Here is a 16,189-nt window from a genome sequence, read left to right as displayed (position 1 = left end):
GTCATGTTCTGATGCATTATGCCAATTTTCTAACTGCATGGGCTCATTGAACATTATTACTATTGAGTGTAATCAGGCTTTACATGTACACATAGATGGTCTTGTAATTACAGATTCTGATGAGAGATTTTGTAAAAAGTCAGTCTGATTTAGTTTTTTTTTTTTTTTTTCTCTTTGCAGATTGTTGAGGCTGGAAAGGATACGTTACCCTCATGGTTACACTGGGATGTAGAGAGTAGCACCCTTCAGGGCCTTCCACTGGAAGCAGACAAGGGTGTCCACTACATATCAGTCTTCATCTCTAGTGGTGGTCAGCCTGTCCACAACCCAGATATCTTCTCTATTGAGGTGCATCCCGAGGAGCATGCAGACACAGATCCCATTCAGTTTGCTGTGCAGTCTGCCAGCAATGAAATGCAGTCTTTTGTCTGTGGCAATGAGGAGCCTGTGACCGTGCTCACAGTCATTCTTGATGCTGACCTCACAAAAATGAATTCCAGGCAGCGAGTAGAACTGCTTTCCAACATGAAGAAGTTCTCTGGTGTGGGGCTCCAGCACATGAAGATCCTACCTGTAGTCAACAACCGTCTCTTTGACATGTCTGCCTTCATGGCAGGCCCAGGAAATGCCAAGAAGGTGGTGGAAAATGGTGCCCTTCTTTCTTGGAAACTGGGCTGTGCCCTTGATCAAAGTTCTGTGCCAAACATTAGCAGCGTTCAAATACCAGCAAAGGAGGGAACTATGTCAGCCCAACTGGGCTACCCTGTTGTTGGATGGCACATTGCTAACAAGAAACCTCATGTTCCCAAGCGTGTGCGTAGACAGATCAACAACACTCCAACACCTGTGCCATCCATACTTCCTCCCACCACATACCCTGAACCCGCAATTCGCATTATTCCAACTCCCACATCACCCTCAATTGCCCCCACCACAGACACCTCTTCTTTTCCTGTCAGAGGGCCAATGCCCTTACCTGTGAAGCCCACCTTCCGTATCAGAGACCCCATTGCCCACACGCCAACATTAGGCCCTGATCCACCAACAAGAATCATGGAGACAACAAGCACTATTGCCATCCAGCCTACCATGACCAGGCCTATTCCTGTTGGACCTTCAGTCACACCACCAGAACCTACCACTAAAAAACCACCCAAGAGACCAAAGAAGCCTCCCAAGACATCCCCGGTTCCAAAAATAACCACAACCAAGCCACCCAGACGTACTACTCCTTCGCCTCGGTTACCAGAAGGTGCAAATGACAAACCGGTCTTACGTAACCCAATTGATCAGGTAAATGCATGGGTTGGCACCTATTTTGAAGTTAAAATTCCATCAGACACATTCTTTGACAAGGAGGATGGCACAACAGACAAGTTGAAGTTGACTCTGAAAAAGAACCACAGTGATCTGGTTGGAGAAGACTCCTGGATACAGTTCAATAGCACAAGCCAGCTGTTGTATGGATTGCCTGAAATGCAGCACATTGGCAAACACGAATACTTCATGCAGGCAACGGACAAGGGTGGACTGAATGCAATTGATGCTTTTGAGGTCCGTGTCAAACAAGTGGCGCCCAGTGACAAGCAACCAGTTGTGTTTGCTGCTCGTTTTTTTGGCGAGCCCCGCATTGTCAGTCATGACATCCACAAGAAGATTCTCCTAGTTAAGAAGTTGGCCTATTCCTTTGGGGATAGAAACAGCAGCACCGTTACCTTGAAGAACATCACCAAGGGTTCCATTGTGGTAGAGTGGACAAACAATAGCCTTCCGCATAGCCCCTGTCCAAAGGAGCAAATCCAGGCAATGAGTCGTAGAATCTCTGATAACCAAGGCAGGCCATCTCCTGCATTCAACAATGCCATGGATCCTGACTTCAAACCCATCAACATCACCGTTAAAGGCACCGGCAGTTGCCGCATGTTTATGTTTGTGCCTCCAGGTGAGATCCCTTTAACCACACCTGCTGCCACATTTCCATCCGTTGCCACAGGACAACAGAGACCGGACGATGTTTACCTTCACACGGTCATCCCAGCTGTAGTGGTTGCAGCCATTTTGTTAATCGCCGGCATCATCGCAATGATTTGCTACCGTAAGAAGCGCAAAGGCAAGCTTACTATTGAGGACCAGGCAACCTTCATTAAGAAGGGAGTGCCAATCATATTTGCAGATGAACTGGATGACTCCAAGCCTCCTCCTTCCTCCAGTATGCCCCTAATTTTGCAGGAGGAGAAACCACCACTGCCTCCACCAGAGTACCCCAACATGGCCAGTCCGGAGACCACTCCCCTCAATCAGGACCTGTTGGGAGAGTACACGGCTCTCCGGGACGAGGATCCTAACGCCCCTCCCTATCAGCCCCCGCCCCCCTTCACAGCCCCTATGGAAGGCAAAGGATCTCGGCCAAAGAACATGACCCCCTACAGATCCCCTCCACCTTACGTACCCCCCTAATGTTTGCAGAGGCCTCCTTGTGAGAAGGAGAGTGGACATGTGCAGTTCCACACCCGCGTTATTGGTCTGGAGTTATGGGATATTGGAAGGACACTGTAACATGGGGCTTTGGGTGGGGTGGGATGGGGTGGATGTTTGGAATACATGGGCAGAATGGAGTGGTGGCCTGCATGAGTTGGCGACAAGAACAACTCTAGTCTCAGCTTGCTCTGGCCTCCGCTGAACCATTAGTTGGGAGACGCACCCTCCTATCCGAGTGCATTTTTATTTTTTTTGGTCTTTTATGTTGTTTTTTTTTTTTCTTCTTCTTCTTTGACTGACTTCAAATCAATACAATTTGCCTAACCGCACTCTTTTTATCTTCTGAACACTTACTTTTAAATAATATGAGAAGACAATATGACTGGGCGAAGGGTTTCTTAAAGAAAATCAATGAATAACAAAGGTGGGGGAAGTGGGTGTGAGATGGAGAAGAAAAAAAAAAAAGGTCATTATGGGGAGCCTGGACAACAAACAATGGGCTGGTGTTTTGGTTTGCCTTTTAACACTAATTGTACTGTTTTTATCTTTATTCACACATCTAGTAAAGATGAGAATAACAAGAGGTAGCCAAAAAGATTAAGCCGTATATAGAGAATTTTTTTTGTTGTTGTTTGTTTTAATCCACTGTAAATTTGAGAGATGTTCTGCTAGATTGTATTTTTTTTTATTAGGTGTGGGAGGCACAAGACTGAAATAACCTGCAGGAATTTTTCTCCCTGCCAATAATGGTACTGTAATGCTACTATACATTTTTCCCCACCCCATAATGGTCTAGACTTGAGTACTTCAATTGACTACTTTTTGTTCTTTTTCTATTTTTATGATTTTAAACATATAGTTCATGATTGAAATGAGACAATAAAACTAATAAAATCCCACGCATTAATACATTTTGGAAGATTGAAATGGGCTACTTTTTTTTTTTTTTTTTTTCCAATGGCATCCTCAGGTGAATATAATATATTTGCAATAGAGTGCCATTTTTGCCTTGGTGGTAATGCAACAAAGTGTCTTCTGTACATATTGTCCTGCCTGTTCAAATAGTATTATGTTATAGAAAGGATTCTGCAAATGAGGGGGGCGGAAAAAGTATCCTGCAGATTATTTTAGATGGGGATAATAATTTTTTATGTAGTGATGCTCTAAACATTTTTATGGGTGGACAAAATGTTCAGTGCTATTAAGAAATACCTGTAGGCAAACTAAATTTAATTGACCGTTCAGTGAGTGTTTCTGGAAAGGATACTGAAGAAGTCAGTCATAAAAACAAAAATCTCCAATAACCTTATTTTACAGCCTCATTGTGTTAGAATTAGTATTAAAAATAGCTCATTGCCATTTGCAAAATTTCTTTATAGGTAAGCAATTTGTAGTTTCTTTTTTTTGTTAATTTATATATAATTGAATTTAAAATAATGAGTTGGTAAATTGACTGACCGACTGACCATTTGCTCTTTTTAGCTTTTGTAATTTGGTTTTCCTCTTGAAAGTGACCCTTTGCAATAATGAACGGTGCAGCATCAAGTTTACTGACCATTCAGCAGGTGAGGTGGCTGCTGGGCTCAGAAGATGACAGATCCTAAATAGCATTTCATGTTTTTTCAAGTATATTCCCACCTGTAGCCAGCATAACCGTTCTTTAGGGACAGTTCTTAACATCTACATAGCTTTATTTTTATGTATCAGTTTTAGTGCTACCACTTCCACGTGTTTGTAACCATCAAGGTCACTGTTCACTAATGTTTTTTTCTTTATCTCTTGAGTTTCTTTCTGCCACGGTTTTGACATTTGTGCCATGTTTGTTAAGTTAATGCATCTTTGTTGCCAAGCTGTTACTGAATGTCATGAACACTTCCACGGAAAACAGGAGGCTTTGGTTCAAGTTCAGTTTCAAGGTTAGATAATTGGAGAGTCTTGCTGCAAGCTATACGCTCTCAGAGATTGAGTTTGGGGGACTGAATGTGCATTGTCTTTGGTTTTTTAATAGTGTAGTTTTACAGTTTTCCTTTCTTCATTATTATGCATAGAGCTGCGTCATCATGCTAGCGATGAGTCGGCGTACGTAACACCTCCACAATTTTACACATAATCCAGTGTGAAGGACCTGTTGCTGCGAAGCTTCAAGGTGGGAAACCAAAGATGCTATATGTGAAGTAGTTGTTGTTCACAATACCTGGCTTCGTTTCTCTGTTCATACGGCAGGGTTATGTAAAATATAGAAAAATAAAAATAAATGATTGTCATTTGAATTTTTTTTTTTTCCCCCTCGACTAATGCTCATGCTCTCATCTTAGTTGCATACAAATGATAGCACAAATAATCAATTTCAAACACATGTACTTCTGACCTCTTCATTGCAGTATTCTACTGCAAACTACTGTAGACCTCATCCCCCAGTGTGAGATGGTGGAACATTCCTGAACTACTGTGTGAGGTCTTTCAAAGCCAGACTGGAAGCAACCAATTGCTAGAAGGTTTTTTTTTTTTTTTTGGCCTGGTGTTGGCTGTTTGAACATACATACAATAGAAAAAATGTCAAATCCTCCACGCCTTATTTGTAAGTTATGCAGTGCTCCTCTTGTCAGTGGGCAAATTTCTCAGTTTGTAGTGTAGAGGGTCATGGTTTGATTTAGAATTTTTTTAATCCCCCTCCCCATGGTACATGACTGCTCAAACTGAAATGTCTTTTTGCTTTGTTTTGAAGATGAATTAATAATAATTCTATAATAATACTGTTCATAAAAGACAGCAACAGTAACAACAATGGTGTTTTTGGTTTAATCTGTCTTATGTTCTGCAGCATTTTCTGAAATATATATATACACAAAGTTGTGTTCGTCAACCCCAGCCCCCACTTCATCTGTCCCACTTCCCAGAACACATTTGTGGAGTTGGTCTCCTATGCTTCACTGCTCTTTGCACTGAGCCCTGGTGCAGGGCAGCTACAGCAGGCCAGCGCCTTTTTGGGCTCTTCTGCAGTGTGCCGCTGAAACGGGAAGTGGTTGAATCCGAGGGGTAAAGGGGCAGGGGAACTGTATGGTACACCATTTGAAGCCTGACCATAGCCTGCTGCCTAGTGAAGAGGGTCTACTGAATGCTTTTGTATCAAGCAATTCAGCGAATGCATAGAAATGCATTTTTTCTGTGTTTTAATAGCATTGTTTTATTTATGCCACTACACACTGTATGTTGAAATCTTGTATTAAAGGTGTTTTCACCAATGCTGGGCTCCTTATTTCACTTTTATTCAGCAGAACTGCCAGAATTCTGTAAGGCCTTGGTTTGGATGTGTCATTCTGACACATCCCAACTGACTGATGCATAAGCCAGTCAGTCCAAGAATGGCTGGAATCTGAATAACTGTGCTTGAAGTGCTGAAATAATACATGAGCACTGCTTAATTAATTCTAAATGACATGTACATGAATGTAGCACAATAAGCCACAGAATACACAGCTACCCAGAGTTCAAAACAAAAATGACTCCAGCCTGCCCTCAGTCCAGCTCTGTTTTAAATAATTGATCCTTGGTTGCCGAAATGATTTTTGTAGGGAATCTGTTTGTGTAGTGGTTGGCCATAACATTATGTCCACTGACAGGTGAAGGGACGGAGCATAACCTGGTAGTGGCAGCAGTGAACATTGTCTTTTCAGGTTGATGTGTGTGTTGAATGGACAAATGTAAGGATTTTAGTCCTTTAATGAGTGCTAAATAATGGAAAGCATGACTGGTAAAGGTTGTTGGGTCCTACTGAAGATTTAGCTCTTGTGGAGCTGCTCAAGATTTACATCCTACATATATCCAGATGCATGTCTGGATATCTGCAAATTTTTGCTCTGGAATACCCATCCAGTATAACCCAGCTCACAATGGTTGATTGTGATTTCACTTGAATCTGTCAATAATCTGATAAACCTTTCATTACCCACCTTGCATTGAGCTGTATTGTAGTTTTGGTGTATGCAGAACACAACAAGCAAATGACACCATGAGGTGGAAAGCCTCAATGTCTAGCAAGTTCTGCAGCGTGTAACTGTAAGCCGACATGGGAGTCTCTTATTGTTAGAGCTCTGGGGACCTTGGAAAAGGTGGCCTGCACCATCACTAAACAGTGGGAGTTGGGGGAGAGCCACATGCTCCATTTCATTCCTTTTTTTTCTCTTTGTGCTGCTCGTCTATGAGCCAACAATACCAGCATTTATACCTGTGTTTTTTCTGTTGTCATGGAGGTTCTGGAGCTGTGTAGGCAGTGACACGAGAGAGAGAGAAAAATGCTTCCTGTTCTTTGTCATTCAAGTTAATGTGCAGTATGATTAATGGTCTTGAATTTGTATTTGTAATTTTAAAAGGCTTAAAAATTAACAGGAGATACAAGGAATGGAAATTTGGGAAATGTTTTCCCCCACCACAAAAAATACTTAATTTACATATCATAGTTTGGTTTGTATTGGACCTCTCAGTTTATTGTTGCCAACCCACTTCTCATCCCCAGATGTTGTCAGTACAAATTCTGGTCACTCAGTCACTTGTAGTGACTTCCTGTGGCTATGCCCCTTAAAGAGGTAGGTCTGGGCCCGAGTGGCACAAGATTCATTTAGGACTCATTCCCCTTAATAACATGCATGTGTACCAACAGACACACCATCTGCCTTCTTCCAGTGCTCTTGTTGATTGGGACCGTTTGTCTCCATTGAGCCCCATGGCGAGTCATGCTGAATTTGAAACTTTGCCAGGAACAGAAGTCATTTTTTCCCTCCCGCACTCTCTCCCCCTGTAATTAAACCCCAAAAGGCCTGGAATGCAATGCCGCGCCATCATGTTTTGAGCAGGATGCTAAATGCCAATGATGAATAAGCCTGGAACCCCTCCCCACCGCTAGATCCTGCAGATGGCTGAGTCGCTCTGCTGTAGTGCTCAGAGTATTAGGATGGATGAGCCGTGCCTCCCTCTGCAATCGCTTCCAGGTCCCTCACCTCATATGCATGCTGTTCCCAGAACGACGCTGCTGCTGTCCCTGCTCATTGTGCTGCCTCTGTGTTTGGAAGAAAGTGTACTCTGGTCATTACCGATGCTGACAATTTGCTTTTTATAACGTAATAACTTTTGTGCATTCTGTAGGCTCATTGTTTGGATGGCTACAGCTTGCAGTTGGCCCTTTTTTGTTATGCTGTACTTGAATTATAGTGGTAAAAATAAAGGATACAGTTATTACACTGTACAATAGGTCTCTAAAAAGAGTGAATAAACAATGAAAGGCCAATTATTTACTCATCTGATTTTATTTACTGGAGAAGATACCAGTTTCCCTAAGGCAGGGTTCACCAGCAAATGGGTGTGACATCTCTGAAAAGGTAAGTGAATATCTGAAAATCGTCGGTGCAACTTTCCACATCAAGTAAGCGACAGAGCGCTTAACATGCTGCTGTAATTTCAACGAAATGAAGATTTCAAAAGGGCTACAACAGAACCACAAGATATAAGTTAGAGGGTCCACATCAAGCAGAATTCATCTTTAATGTGTCAGATGAATAGGAATTTAAAGAACAACAACATAGCTATCAAGAACTAAACTAAATCCTTAGCAATATGTCTGCACAAATCTGAATTCAAAAGGCTTTGTTGTGAAACTTCAAACCTTCAGAGGTGAAATTAAGTGCATAGGTTATTTTTTATGGTTCTAATTATTAATTCATTCTAATTATTTAGCACTGAACACTTGAACAATTGCAAATGTTTTATTCAGTGAAATGATCAAGAAATGATCAAGATCTCTTCAACCAGGTTTGTTTTTTAGAGGTTCATTTCTGAGCTCATATCTGGTAGGTTTTTTCATCTGCAGATCCATTTTTATAGGAAGTCATAAATGTGTTTACAGAGGTTTTCTATGTCATGTTCTGCTTCAAAGTGCTCATTAATGTTTACAGCAAATCTCTAAACAGTTGGAGACTGATTTTCTAAAGGTCTGCACATGATTGTCCTTTTGTAGTTTTAATATAAAACCCCCTGTCTTAAACCCTTAAAACCTCATGCATGAGAGGGAGTTTGGTAGTTTTATATATGTTGCCAGGGGTGTGCTGACATTTTATTTAGTCGTACTCATGGTATAGCACTCCCTCTGGTGTATTATTGATAAATTGTTTTAAGCTGAATTAAAACGAATAGGTTATTTTAAATGTGTTACCATCATACCAGCTGTACATTAGAATTAATACAGCGGTGTCACGTTGGCTGGACATGGCAAGGAAGCAGGACGCATACGCACGACATCACAAAGCGGGGGTTTAATACATAACTGACAAGACAAGGGAACATCACCAGACATGGGTCAGGTGTCCTCCCGACGAACCATGGCTCTTTGAATCTCTGCGGGGTGGCGTCCGCACCATCTGAATATGGTCGCGTCATTCTGTCATGATGGCTGGACATGACAAGGAAGCAAGACGCATACGGACGACATAATGTCATGATCCGGTCTGGCAGGGGTTACTCCGGGTGCGGAGTTCGGACCAGAGCTTCATGTTAGTCTTGTTTTATTATGTTTCTTGAGTGTTATCACTTGTGTCTAAATGTATAAAACTGCCCTGTTTGTATCTGATCTGGTGATGTTCCTCTTGTCTTGTCAGCTGTGTATTAAAGCCCCATTTTAAATCCGGCATGTCCGTCCATCTTGCCAAGTGAGTACGGAAAGTATTTAGAGCTTATTCACACAGAGCTTTTCATTCTCTATTTTATTGCAGCCGTTTGCTAAAATCATTTATGTTCATTTTTTCCCTCATTAATGAGCACCCCATATTGACAAAAAGCACAGAATTGTTGAGATTTCTGCACATTTGTTATCAAACAGAAAACGGAATATCACAAGGTCGTAAGTATTCAGACCCTTTGCTCAGTATTTAGTAGAATCACTTTTTTGATCAAATACAGCCATTACTCTTTTTAGGAAAGATGCAACAACTTTTTGGCCATTCCTCTTTCCAGATCCTCTCCAGTTCTGGCAGGTTTGATGGTAAACGTTGGTGGACAGCCCTTTTTAGGTCTCTCCAGAGATCCTCAATTGGGTTTAAGTCAGGGCTCTGGCTCCATTTAAGATTAGTCATTATTTTAGCTGTGTGCTTAGGGTCATTGTCTTGTTGGAAGATAAACCTTCGGCTCAGTCTGAGTTCTTTAGCACTCTGTAGAAGGCTTTAGTCCAGGATATCCTTGGATATATCCAGGATATCTTTCCCTCAATTGGGAACGAGTTGTCCTGTCCCTGCAGCTGCAAAACACACCCATGGCATGATGCTACCATGCTTCACTCTTAAGACTGTATTGGACAGATGATGAGCAGTGCCTGGTTTTCTCCACAAATACCACTTGGACTTTAAGTCCATAAACAACAACATTTATTTCTTATATAGCCCAAAATCACATACAGTATGTCTCAATGGGCTTTGACAGGCCCTACAGTTGACACCCCCCACACTTGACCCTTCTGCACACAAGGAAAAACTCCACACAAAAAACTCTAGGAGAGAGAAAAAAAGAAAGGAAGAAACCTTGGGAAGGAGTGATACAGAGAGGGACCCCCTTCCAGGGTATAGTGAGCCTACAAATGGTGTCAGTGCAGGGTTGGGGATGATATAATAATAAGTCCTACAGTTTTAGGGTTGGAGGAGTCCAGGATGTAGTCAGTGTCATGGTCTAGATTATGTGTCCATAATGATGTTATTGGTCCATTTGAAGATCCCTGAAGCTGTAGTTGTAACGGTGGTGGTGGCTGTGGTGACCCTCTGGTTTGTTTCATGGTATGTCCTTGTTTAGCAGTTGTCAGGAACCAGGATTTATTTGCTGGTCTCTTCACTGGGGTCTGCCAGTAGTCTGGGCGCTTGATTCTGTGTCTCGGCGAAAACAAACTGAAGCAGCGGCAGACGGTTGCACTGTACGAACAATACTGAAATATGTGGTTATAGTGGTATATTGGTGGTATATTGGCCCGGTACCCTAACTCGGACAGCCTAACTGGTGAATTTAACTTTGTCTGTGTCTAACAGGGGGACTGTGATAAACTGGACTTTGTAATTGACACTGCGTCAAAGTGAAGTGAAATGAGGGTCTAGGATTTTAACAAAGAGCCAGAGAAAACAGATAGGTTTTGAGATTGGATTTAAACACTGAGACTGTGTCTGAGTCCCGGACACTGACAGGCAAGCCGTTCCACAACTGCAGAGCTCTATAGGAGAAGGATCTGCTCCCAGCTGTGACCTTCTGTACTTTTGGTACCAGTAGTGACCCCGCACCCATTGATCGAAGGGGGCGTGGCGGTTCGTAAAGAACCAAAAGTTCACTCAGGTACTGTGGGGCGAGACCATTTAGAGCTTTATAGGTTAAAAGTAGGATTTTGTAGTCAATCCTAAATTTGATGGGTAACCAGTGCAGTGATTGTAAGACTGGGGTGATGTGGTCAAATTTCCTAGTTTTAGTTAGAACTCTGGCTGCAGCATTCTGTACTAGCTGGAGTTTACTCATGCACCTACTAGAGCATCCAGACAGTAATGCATTGCAGTAATCTAACCTTGATGTAATAAATGCATGGACCAACTTTTCTGCATCATGCATTGAAATTATATTTCTTATTTTCGCAATATTTCTAAGGTGAAAGAATGCTATCCTAGTGACATTGTCTACGTGTGAATTGAATGAAAGACCTGCATCAATGATGACACCTAGATCCTTCACTTCAATACTCGGTGAGATAGAAAGGCTATCCAGGGTTATTGTGTAGTCAGCCATCTTATGCCTGGCTGCTTGAGGCCCAAGTACAAGCGTTTCTGTCTTGTCAGGGAAAAAAACATCTTAAATGAATTGATTGTCTTTGTGAAACACTGCAGCACAGCACATGTTGCAAACAACGAAATGTGTCCTCTGCTTTTAACCCATCACCCTTGGAGAGCAGTGAAAGGCGCTCAGGGAGCAGTGTGCTTTGCTTAGTGGCACCTTCTGATTACTGTTCCTTTCCTTACCCACTAGGCCACCACTGCCCAGAATCTTGGAGTCCTTCAGGTGTTTTTTACTCCATGCAGGTGTTTATGTGTCTGAGGAGATTATAAAGGAACCTTAAATGCAGCAGAATTTTTGTAATCTTGGCCAGATCTGTGCCTTGCCACAATTCTGTCTCTGAGATATTCAGGTAGTTCCTTTGACTTCATGATTCAAATTTGCTCTGACATGCATTGTTAGCTGTAAGGTCAGGAGTGTGTCTTTCCTAATCAAGTCAAAGTCCAAGTATAATCAAACATAGCTGGAATCAAATGAAGTTGTAGAACCATCTCAAGTATGAGGATAAAAAAGTTAAGGATATTGTGAAGGACTTAGTGGATGTCATACATAACATGTTTCTTCACTTCAGACAATTTTGGGATAGGAAGGCAATTGTATTGGGGTGACAGACACAGCTCATTTTGTGTTTTCCATGTAATGGTCTTATTGTGTACAGGTGTGCCTTATATTGGGGCCAATACCAAGAGACAACCTTTCTCAATGTGGCATCAGTTTTAACATTCTGTGGGTATAAAAAGCTGGTATTGTCAGTAAAGCATTCCAAGTTTATTCAAACACACAACGTCACTTAACGGATGAGCAGCGTCACCTGGCCATGGCGCGCCTTCGGGTTGGTGGTAGGCAGTCAGAACTTGGTGTGTCTCAATGTTTCATCATCCGACTCAACACACAGAACTACTGACAGACATGACAGACCCAGGAGTGGAGCCCCACGAGTGACAGACAACAATGATGACCAGTACCTATGCACTCAGACATTGTTATGCAACTGCCACACAGCTGCAGACGTGTTTACAAGATGCGAGGGTACTAGGATTTCCAGACAAACCATTCACAACAGACTCCACCGACGACAGTTGCAGGTAACTGCTGACACCAAGACTCCGCCATGAACATTTGTAGTAGGCACAAGACCATGTGACCTGGACAATGCAGCAGTGGTGTACCATCCTGTTCACTAATGAGTGTCGCATCAGCATTGTGGAGAAGGTGAGGTGACCAATAGGCTGAGGTCAACATGGTCCTCAGGGTTTGCTTTGGTGGAGGAGGTGCAATGTACCCCACCCCCACGTGACCTGGTAGAACTGCATGTAGCACTTGTGGAACAGTGGAATGCATTGACTCAGAACAACATCATGAGGCTAGTGAGGAGCATGAGGCATCGCTGTCAAGCTGTCACCCTCAGTGCCGACCTCAAGTCCTCAGAACACACTACAGTGGTCACCAAAAAAGCCCACCAACGATTCCACTTCCTCAGACGCCTAAAGAAGGCTGGTGTATCCACCTCTGTCCTCACCAGCTTCTACAGGTGCGCTGTGGAGTCGATCCTTTCTGGCAGTATCGCGTCCTGGTACGGCAGTTGTACTGCTCAGGACAAGAAAGCTCTGCAGAGGGTGGTGAAAACAGCTCAGAGGATCACAGACACACCACTCCCAGCAATAATGGAAATTTACACCACACGCTGTCTCAAGAAAACAAAGAGCATCCTGAAGGACACCAGCCACCCTCCATTGTCACTTTTTACTTTCCTGCCATCAAGACAATTCACACACGCACATCACGATTCAGAAACAGTTTCTCCCCCAGAGCCATCAGGCTATACAACACATAGTATGCTCACTTAAATTAGGCACAATCACTTATGCAACTTAGATATATTCACCCATCTGTGACTTGTTTATTTATTGCTGCTTCACTTTGTCTTCTATGTATCATGTTCTATGTTCTGTCTACGTGGGAGAGGTTTTCAAGTAAGAATTTCATTGTGCTCTGTATGCTGTACTTTGTACATATGACAATAAACTTCAACCTCATTGTGGCAAATGGTGAAAACATCTTCTACTATTTTTTTTTCTTGTTTGGGGCTATCCCTGTTGTCAACATTATTGGTAATAAATATTAAACTAATGAAAATTGTGTTTTCTTCTCATACATTATTAATAATATCAAAATGAACTTACTTATGTCATTAAAATTCAGAGCAAATAAGAAAAATCACTCTTATTGTGAGTAGAGTATATGAGCGTCACAGCAAAGGGTCTGAATACTTAACACCAACCATACTTAACACCAACAAGGACAAGAATCTTCATTTACCAACCTGACTGCCTGAAGTAAGCTACATGCTCCCTCTCATACACACACACACACACACACACACACACACCCCTGAATATGAGAACGGATTTTGGAAATATTTGTCCTCAATTTCTGTGCTTTTGTACATATTAGCATGTGGCGCTGTGTTGTCTGCCTTTGGTACGGGCAGCTGACACCAGGCAATTGGTCAATCAAATTCTTCTGTCAAAACCTTTTATGGTGCTTGTCAGAACGGCAGCTCACTTAAAAGGCATTTATGCTGAAAGTCTCCAGAAAGAATTCACAACAGCACATCGGCATGTTGAAGGGAAGAGTGGGTGTACTGATGCTCTCACCTTCCAGCTACAAAACCAAATGATGCAAATTGATGAATTCATTTGAATTTGCCTTTTCTTAGTGATTATATATATATATACACAACACATACTGTTCTAATTGTATTCCAATTCTAGAACAACAGCTCCACAAGTGATCCTGCATCCAGTAAGGGAAAGTGAAGTGATATTTCGTTGGGCTTCACAATGACAGTGTCCTCTGCATTTAAGGGAGAGTCCAGTTCAGGGGGGATGGCGTGGCCACTGTGTAAGGGCTGAATGTTGGGACTTACTTACAGTAGGAGTGACAGAGGTGGAAAAAGGGTCCGGCAACATCTGTACGGGGTCTTCGCTGATGCATTTTGAAACTAAAAACATTCTCTATAGGAGACATTATCTATAGAAGACAAATCACAGCCATTCAGTTTAGGCTTGTGCCCTTGGCCTTTGCGCACGGTAATTTTTCTATGTTATGCACTGTAGAGGGAGGAATGCCCAAATCTCTTCCTATCTGTCTTTGAAAATCATTTCAAAGATTTTTGCTCACACTTGATGGCAAAACTAGTTTCAAATCACATCATTATTTAGTTATAATACCTTACTACTACCCCTAAATTGCCCCGATCTCAACTTTTTTTTTTATGGGTTGCAAGCCTGAATGGATGTTTATTTACTAATCAAATGATGTTGACCAAAAAAAACATTATCTTGTGTTCATACTGTCTGCAATGAAATAAAAGTTAAGGGAAATTTTTGAATTACTGCTTTATTTTTTTAGTCACCTTTTCCATCCTCACCCAACTTTTTCTGATTTGGGGTTGTACAAACATTTCCTCCTGTTGTTAAAGGCTAACAAAGCAGTCATCACACTTATAACAACAGGGAAAACAGAGCAGGGAAAAAAATCCCCTTCTGTCTATTCTCATTTTCTTATGGAAGACAAGGTCAAGCACTCTCACTGCAACAGCCTCAATTTAAAGGGATTCTTGCCCATTAAAAATCCCACCATCCCAGCAGTGTGATGTTGGATTCAAAAATGAGGCAGAAAATGATGGAGAACCTGTTAAATTATCATGAGAGCTTTATGTATGTATGTATGTATGTATGTATGTATGTATGCATTTATTTATTTATTTATTTATTTATTTATTTATATCTTCATGCAAAGGAAGTTGCTGGAGGGTGGATCTGGTGAATGTTGACAAATCCTGCCAGCCTTTCGAGTATCGAATGAGAACTTTATCCATGTTTAGTTAAACAAAATAATTTTGATCAGTTATAGGTCTTATACGATATTGAAGAGATTTCTTTAAATAGTTCTTGGCATGTGAATTGAATCTGAAATGAGAATGCTGCTCATGACTAGTACAAAAATGTTTATGATGCAGAATGTTAATCAAATATCACCTGATAAAAATGAGCATTATAGAAATAAAGGAGTTAACATGTTAGTAAACATTTATATTTATAAATTGTTATGAAAAATAGCAATACTAATGCTTATTTATGACAAGTTTATGTAAGTTGGAATAATTGTAAAAGAGTTTACATAAAATTGATGGATTAAAAGTATAGAATAATAACTCTAGATGCAATTCCGGTTGTTTTATGTAAAATTCTATTAAATTGACCATTTTCCCATTTTATCCCAGCTGTGCCCTTTAATTAAACCCATGGTCGCATTACTAAAATATTTAATATTTCTATGTGTTTTCCTATTTAGTCACCATTAAGAAGTGATTAATAGAGGATGAAAAACATATACATTGATCTTTCATGACATTAAGACCATTGACGTGATATAAAGTATAGGTTCCATACTGCACTTCTTGTGTGCATCAGTGAACTTTGACCACCCATGATATCTTCTTGGATCACTTTAAAAAGGTACTGACCACCACAGACCAAGGACTTATCAAGTTAAAGGGTTAAACTGCCACTGTCTCTACAAACCGGATTACAAAAAAGTTGGGACACTAAACAAATTGGGAATAAAAACTGAATGCAATGATGTGGAGATGGCAAATGTCAATATTTTATTTGTAATAGAACATAGAGTTTAATCCAAGTAAATGTATCATTTTAAAGGAAAAATATGTTGATTCAAAATTTCACAGTGTCAACAAATCCCAAAAATGTTGGGACAAGTAGCCATAACAGGATGGAAAAAGTAAATTTGTGTCTCTCAGAAGCCAAGATGGGTAGAAGATCACCAATTCCCACAATGTTGCACTGAA

General features: G+C 41.3%; 1 protein-coding gene across 3 annotated transcripts in view; it reads left to right on the top strand.

The window, feature by feature from the left end:
• The window catches only part of dag1 (dystroglycan 1), a 31,492-nt gene extending 25,771 nt beyond the window's left edge, over positions 1–5,721 (top strand). For all 3 annotated transcript variants that reach the window (XM_028998417.1, XM_028998418.1, XM_028998419.1), the window contains exon 3: positions 181–5,721. In XM_028998417.1, the coding sequence (XP_028854250.1) occupies positions 181–2,457 (2,277 nt within the window). In that variant the 3' untranslated portion in view covers positions 2,458–5,721. The remainder of the gene's footprint in view (positions 1–180) is intronic.
• The last annotated feature ends 10,468 nt before the right edge of the window (positions 5,722–16,189 follow it).

This window comes from Denticeps clupeoides, chromosome 12 (genome assembly GCF_900700375.1).
Source record: "Denticeps clupeoides chromosome 12, fDenClu1.1, whole genome shotgun sequence".
Lineage (NCBI taxonomy): Eukaryota > Metazoa > Chordata > Actinopteri > Clupeiformes > Denticipitidae > Denticeps > Denticeps clupeoides.
This window is presented reverse-complemented; position numbering and strand designations above follow the sequence as displayed.